The following is a 7692-nucleotide window of genomic DNA, read 5'->3' on the forward strand; positions in this document are numbered from 1 at the left end:
CCAGAGTATTGAGTACCCAAAAACGATGTAAATACTTAATTACTACAATTCGGTACACTACAGTATGCATTAGTAGTACTCAGGGCAGGTGAAAAATAAAAACCCATATATCTCAAAATTTTGACGTATAGGTGGGAAACAAAAAATGGTCAATTAACTAGCGTCCCTAGGTCCTCTCAAAAATATAAGTTTCATTCCATGAGCATACAAAAATGTTTGATTTGTAAACTAGTGTAATTTGTCTAATGTTTTCAGAAATACTTTTAATGCAGTCAAATAATGGAGGTCAAACAATAATGCCTATTGTTCTGTATCTGAATTATATATTAACGTATTTGGGTTTTATGGAATTTGGAGCTTCTAAAGATCAAGAGCTAAAACTATTATGAAATTTGTAAATCCATAGAAACTGTGTCAATGACTGGTTATTGTGGATCTAGACTTATACAAGGCCATCGATATGTATAGTTTCTTAGATTGGGGATCACGGTTCTTTTTCTATTTTATTTTTACATCTCGACTCAACTGGAACGTAATGAAAGAGAGATTAAAAGCACGGAATATTCGCCTACCATACTGCTGAATTATTATTGGGTTATCCGCATATTTTGTCACCCTACCAAATCATAATGCCTGTGGAAGAGCAGGTCTTAATTTTAAAAATATCTTGATAAGATTTAATACATTCGTTGTTACATGACCAAGAATAATGCCTATTGATATTGGTTAAACTCGGTCCATGATTTCTGTCAGACCTTACACAATTGTCCTTCCGTAATAAAGATTTCGCCCTGATAAATGTCTTAACTAAAAAAATTCAATCCCAATAAGTCTTATATTAATAAAACTTACACAACAGAAAACTAAACGGCATATGTCTAAGATTTAGTTAAATTTTTTGTTTTCTCAAGTTTCCTTTAGATTTTAAATTAGACCATAGTTATTTTACCTTTTAAAATTGTGAAAGAGATTCTAAAATTGCAGAGAATTGAGCGAATAATTGATAAATTTCAAAAATTAATAATACTCATACGCTCTAGCGTTCTACAAGTAGAGTTTATGAAAAATCCTTAATTTTGCTAAAATTTAAAATACTTCCTATACAATAATGCAGCGGTTGGCAGCTCAAAGTGTTGCTAATATTAAAATTTTGTAATAAATTTAAAATTTAAACTGTTCAAGTGCTATAAAGCTGCAAAGATAAAGATACAAAATTTGCCAAATGTAATAAATGTACTTGAAACTGACCGGCCAATGCACTTTATGAATTACACACTTTTTGCCATAATTTTTCAAAGAAAAACAATTGGCTTTAATAAACTTTGTTTTTTTTTTTGGTTTTGGGAAATATAAAAAATTACATAAATTGTTTAACAAAGAAAAAAAAGCACTTGAAGCCTGAAATGAGTTCAGACGTAAATTAGTGTACGAAATAAAAATTGCTCTTTGAAAAGCGTACATTTAATAATTCACTTCAAAAATGACCTAATTAAATGGTATTAATAATTTTCACAAAACAAAAATATATATAAAAAAATACTAAAAGTATTTAAGCAAAACTAAATTCAAATAGATGAATTTCTTGCTACTAAGACTACACCTGCCACATCTGGCATTGTTTATATTTGCACACAATTAAAATATATTTTCTGTTGTTTTTTTTAATAACAATCATAATAATAATTTTCAAATACATCTACTCGTAAATTTTCTAAACGAATTTTTTGTTGTTGTCTGAAACGTTTGTTAAGAGCTACAGATGTATTTTCTAAAAATAATTTCCAAAATATTAAAATCAACACATTTGTTTGCTTTAGTTTAGGTTAAGATTTGAATACTTATTTGTAAATTTCTAAAAAGAAAGATTCAATAAAGAAAAAAGATACTGAAAAAAAAAAAAAAAAAAAAAATTGTTTGCTTTAAAAAAAAAGATGCTTTATTTCCACTAATGTTTAATAAAAATATTTGAAATTCTTAATGATTTAAATGATAGAAAATCAAAGGCTGACAGCTGGAGAACAGAAGATAAACTTAGAGACAGACATTTAGAAAAATCTAGGAAAAGTGACTAAGAGAAACAAAAATAATTTAATTGAAATATTCGCTGTTTTGCAATACAAATATTGGGAGTAAGGGAAACTGATTATTTAAAGGAGAAAGATATTCATGTTGTTAATGGGAAGGGTATTATTCGTTTGTACTGATGTTTGAAACGCCAAAAATTATTAGTCTCAAACCCACACTAAAGTATACCGAACAACTCAGAATGTCTTTCTGAGTCCGTACGTCCGCCTGTCTGGCAGGCGGTACCAGACAGACGGACGGACTGACTGACTGACTGACTGACTGACTGACTGACTGACTGACTGACTGACTGACTATCTTGCTGCCAGCTACTATATTATTTCAGTAAACTACTTTGTTTCCCCTCAATTTATTTAATTTACTATCCCGTTTTCATATTACAAACACCTTTTAAATCTTTGAAATATTAAATGACCTATAAAAACTAATTCTTTTAAGACCACAATAATTATGAATAAAATTTATTTAAAAGAAAACTTGCACACAGTGGGTGGAATGACGCTGTCTCTCTCTGACATTTCTAAATCAATTCAAGTTTTTATGACAATTTTTTATTTTTTTTAATTTTTCTAAATTAGTGTGATACACATAAATGTCGTGTCATACACAGAAATATATAAATTTGCTGGCTCTCTCTATTATAAGTTATTAAAAATTTGCTTTTGCGTTTCATAAATTTCGAATAATTTCTTTAGTGTTTTGTGATGTTTTAGTTGATGTTTGTTAATGACTAAAAGTAGGATTTCATTGACTTGAGGAAGGTCAAATATTGTGGGATAAGTGTTTGTGTGAATTTAATTTATTGCAGTTGAAAAGCAGAAAAATTAAAAAAAAAAAACAAAATAATAACAAAAAAGCTTGTGTCATTGGGTGACGTTAAGTTTTTTGGAAAACTTTCGAAAAAAAATTATAAATAAAAACTGCTAAAATTCTGAAAGAGCACACGAGTATGTCTTCCGACGAAATTTGAAATCAGTTCTATAAAATACAGAAAATTAAAAGATTTCTTAATTCAATGAACTTGTTTATCCTTTTCAATATTTTGTTGAATTTCTTTTCGTAACATTGTTTAGAACAATTTTCATTCATGTTTTATTTAATTTTATAAATTGCACACAGTTCCGTTGATTGTTTTTTCGAAAAATTTGACGACCGACAAAAAAAGTTCGTTTATGATTTATTTGAAGAATAGGTTTTTGTATTAAAAATAAAAAAATATGACAAAAATTGATAGACCGACAAAAACTTTTTAATAGAAAAAATATTTTTTACAAAATTATAATTTTATTAAGTTTCTAAATTTCGAGAAATGATTTTTAAAATATTTTGTCGGTCGATAAAAATTAATCATTGAAAAAACATATAATTTTGGTTGTAAAAACCTAACAAATTTTAAAAATATTTGCCGTCCGACAAACAAAATCTTAAGGACTGAATTAGATTTCAATTTAGTTTTTGTTTTCATTTATGATATTGACCAATTATCATTTGTACAAAAAGTTCAAAAATATATGTATAAGAAATTTGTCGGTCGACAAAATATTCTAACAGACAAAAACCCTAAATTTCACAAAATGTTCCTAAAATTTAATGTTTTATATAAGTTTATATTCAGATTTCCTCAGTTTTAAAATATTTTGTCGGCCGACAATTTTTTTTTAATATGTAATACAATTTATTATAAAAAATTTCAAAAAGTTTTTCTAAAATTTATTTTGAAAAATATTTCAGAATTGCGAATATTTGGTTTTAAAATATTTTGTAGGCCGATATTTTTTGTTTTAGTCCAGCCGTTATTTTTATTTGTAAATAATATTTCTTTTAAAAAGAACATTTTGGACAAAAAGTTCAACAAATGGGTATAACAGTCGGAATTAGAAATGTTCCTTAAATTAATTTTCTATTTAAAGTTAAGTTTGATTTTATGTATTGATATCAAAATATATCAAGATTTCCGACAACTAGGTTTTAAAATATTTTGTCGGCCGCCAAAAATATTTATAAGATACAAAATTCCCCAAAATTTTCTTCGAATTTACATATAATTCCAATTTAGCTTAATTTTATGTTTTTAAAAATAGTTTTCAATAAACATTTTTTCAACAAATAAATTGTTTTCTAAAAAATTTTCAAAATGTCAAAGAAATTTGTTATCCGACTAAAAAAGAATTAAAATACAGAATTACATTTAACAAAATATTTCCCAAATTTAATTTTAGTTTAATTCTATGTGTTCCTAAATATTTCATATATCCGACGATTGGATTCTAAATTTTTTTGTCGGCCGACAAAAAGTTTTCATTATTTCAAGTTTTTATTAATAATATTGATTATTGTGCATTTAAAATAAAAATTTGTCTATAAAAAGTTAAAAAATATCGATGTAATTTGCCGGCGGACAAAAAATTAGAATTAGATTCTTTTTGCTTCTTGGACCAGCATTCAGGATATGAACCTACTCATGCAAAGCATTGTGTTGGAACTACGAAAATTGGTAAGGGTAGCGGGAGGAAAGATGGAGTAGTATTTGTGGACATTAGATTGGAACATTCCTACATTGAAAGTGACAGGAAATAGTTCAACAGTACGGCTAAAGAACGAATTTTCCCTGTAGTGTGTTTTTCGGACCACTATTCAATTGACCACATAGGTGGAAACGTAATTACGTAAAAATCTGCGGGGATCAGGGACAAGTTCCATAATTTCATCAGAACACATTCGATTGTAGTACCGACAGAATAGTGAAATGGTGCTCCAGCGAATCAATAGACTTGGATCCTTTACTGTCACCAATAACCACCTTCTACCTCTCCTGTACGCGGTCGAGAAGCTCTAAAATAAACTTTGAAACACTGGTCTATATATGAGAGTTATATCCCATTTTCGGTCAGATATGTAATTGCTGCACTGTTTCTGCAAACCGAGACCCTTAAATGCTTATTTCGAAATTTGAATAATGTGCTTAGACCAGCGAATATCAGATTATATTCTCATGTCCAGAACATCAAAAGAGTCTGATTCTATAATATTTACCCATAACTATAGATAAAGTGGCTTGATCTGTCGTTCATTTTTGTGTCAGCATGCACCACTTAGTCATGCGAGCGTAGAAAGTGACCATATTCGCACGACCTCATTCAGATATTGTCATAAAATTCTCGATTAAGGGACCCTTTAATGTTTTGCCTCATTTTCCCAATCTCCGATAGGCTATATCTGAATGAATATGAATGGAAAATGTTGTAGACATCTGCAAAAGAATACATAGACAAGCTTTCAGACTTAGAATGTCGTTTAGAAAAATAAGGAATAGAGTAAGAGGAGAAAGAACGGAACCTTCAAGACCAGCGCCGTTATGCCATCTTGTCCAGGAAACTAATTTACGTAGAGATCATATAAAACCCTTTTAACAGCAAAAGCTCAAAAGAATATACTTGGCATAGTCACTAATACTCTCGAGTTTAGGCAATGGTTGATCAGTTTCCGCCAAGTGAGAATTAAATGTAGATAATTCAGCTAAAAGGTTAGCTTAACAACCAGGTGACCGAATTTTTAGTCATCCTTTAAAATGGTCGGAATTGAGCAACAATCTGTATTCTTTTTTCTTTTAACGAATGACCAAAAGCTTCAACTACAGCGGGGAGTAGTAAGAAACAGCGTTGCTGGTATAGAGCTTTGTTTATGATTAATTTTTATTTGAAATATATTTTTCTGTAAAAAATTTTCTAAAATATTTAAGAAATTAGTCGGCCGACAAAAAAATTTCGAACAGACATATATAGATTTTAGAAAATTATTCCAGTCTAGCTTAATATTTTTATACAAACTTTTTTTAATCACTCATGTTATTATTTATAGTATTGATTAATTTAATAATTTTGTCGGCCGACAAACAATTTTGTAATCGAAAAAAAGAGTAAGCTTTAAATTTATTTCGTTTAATGCCATGGAAAGATTTCATATTTCTAAGATTTTAATTAAAAAAATATTTTGTCGTCCGACAAACAAATTTTATTTAAAAGGTTATTTTCTATGACAATGATTACAGTTTTAAGCATAATAATTTGTCTGTTTAAAAACCAAAATTGCGTAGAAAAAAATTATCAGCAGACAAATAAAAAAACATTTTGCTAACTTCTTTAAAGTTTGGTTTAATATATTGATTTTGAAAATATTTTGTCGGCCGACAAATTTATTTTATTGGAACAGTTTATTTTTAATAATATTGATTACTTTTCACATGCTATACAATTTCTGGTATATGAAGTTTAAAAATAACTAAAAAATTTGTCGGCCGACAAAAAATTTCAAAAAGATAAAAAAAAATTTTCACACAATTTCTCAAAATTAAAATAATATTCCTTATATTTATATATATCGCACTGGTTCCTCTAAAGAGCGTCAATTCAAAATTTTAAAATGTTCAGTAGAAGCAAAAAAACTATTTTTTTTCAATACATTACAATGAAACAACTTTACAACCGTAATTTTTGGCGAAAGAGTAGAGAAAATGATAGCAGATTTTTACACTGCAAAAAGTGAAAATTGAAAAATTTTGAGTTGATGCTCTTTAGAGGAACCAGTACGATATATTCTTTATTAATTGTATGTACTATTTCCATTTTGTTTCCAAAAAAATGTCTCTAAATTTTTTTTTAAATTTTAAAATATATTAAAATTGAATTAAATTTCTCTCAGCAACAACAATAAATAAACATCTTATAGTATTATTAAAAAAGCAAATTTCTTACAACTTACCTCCTTTTACGAAATATTCACCACTTAGGGCCACTATAGTAATCAGCCATATCATGTTGATGCACCAATTCTGTTGACTCTGCTGTACAGGCGGCATTTTGAAAACGTATTCGGTGATTTTTATGCGTTATTGATAAATTTCACTTAATAAACAAATTAGCTTACTTTAAGTGGCAAATATTATTAATAAATAAACAATCTTATCAATAAACAATTTAATAATTTTTTTCTTTTATTTTTTATATAGACAAATTTAAAACATAATATTTGTTTAAGGAAATTTATTAAAATGACCTTGTTTTTTTTAATTTCAAATGAAATTCAACAGATTTTTTTTTTTGAAACAATTTTCTGATTTAATTTAAGGCAATTAAATGGCTGATAAAATTTGTTTTATTTTTATTTTTTGTTGCTGCTTTATAAGTAGAGGACACACAATAACATTTATATGGGATTTAATATTTATTTTCTCTTGTGATGGAAATTTGTGAATTGAAATTTAAACATTAATTTATAATTCAAAATTTATCAATCACGATTTTACACTTTTGAAAATGATTTATATGTATGAGGCTTGAGGAGGCTGCAAATAAACAGAAAGAAAAACAATTTGATTAATTGTTTGCTATATTGTTGAAAATAATTTATATGCAAATTAAGCAATTAATTAATTAATGCAATTTATTATGGAAAGTTATATGGGGGAATGCATAAAGTCAATAAAGAAGCATCATTTATGCTGGTTTCAGGAGGAGGGAGAATTGTTAATTTTGTTGTTTAAATATTTTATAATTTAATTGGGTGTTAAATTAAACAAAATTTGTTATAAATTTGACATTGACATTTGGA

At 27.4% G+C, this 7692-nt stretch overlaps 1 protein-coding gene across 1 annotated transcript in view; it reads right to left on the reverse strand.

The window, feature by feature from the left end:
• The window catches only part of LOC135954293 (uncharacterized), a 149114-nt gene extending 142030 nt beyond the window's left edge, over nucleotides 1-7084 (reverse strand). Inside the window, exon 1 of the mRNA XM_065504401.1 lies at nucleotides 6844-7084. Within this exon, the coding sequence (XP_065360473.1) occupies nucleotides 6844-6940 (97 nt within the window). The 5' untranslated portion in view covers nucleotides 6941-7084. The remainder of the gene's footprint in view (nucleotides 1-6843) is intronic.
• Between the last annotated feature and the right edge of the window lie 608 nt (nucleotides 7085-7692).

This window comes from Calliphora vicina, chromosome 3 (genome assembly GCF_958450345.1).
Source record: "Calliphora vicina chromosome 3, idCalVici1.1, whole genome shotgun sequence".
Classification (NCBI taxonomy): Eukaryota; Metazoa; Arthropoda; class Insecta; order Diptera; family Calliphoridae; genus Calliphora; species Calliphora vicina.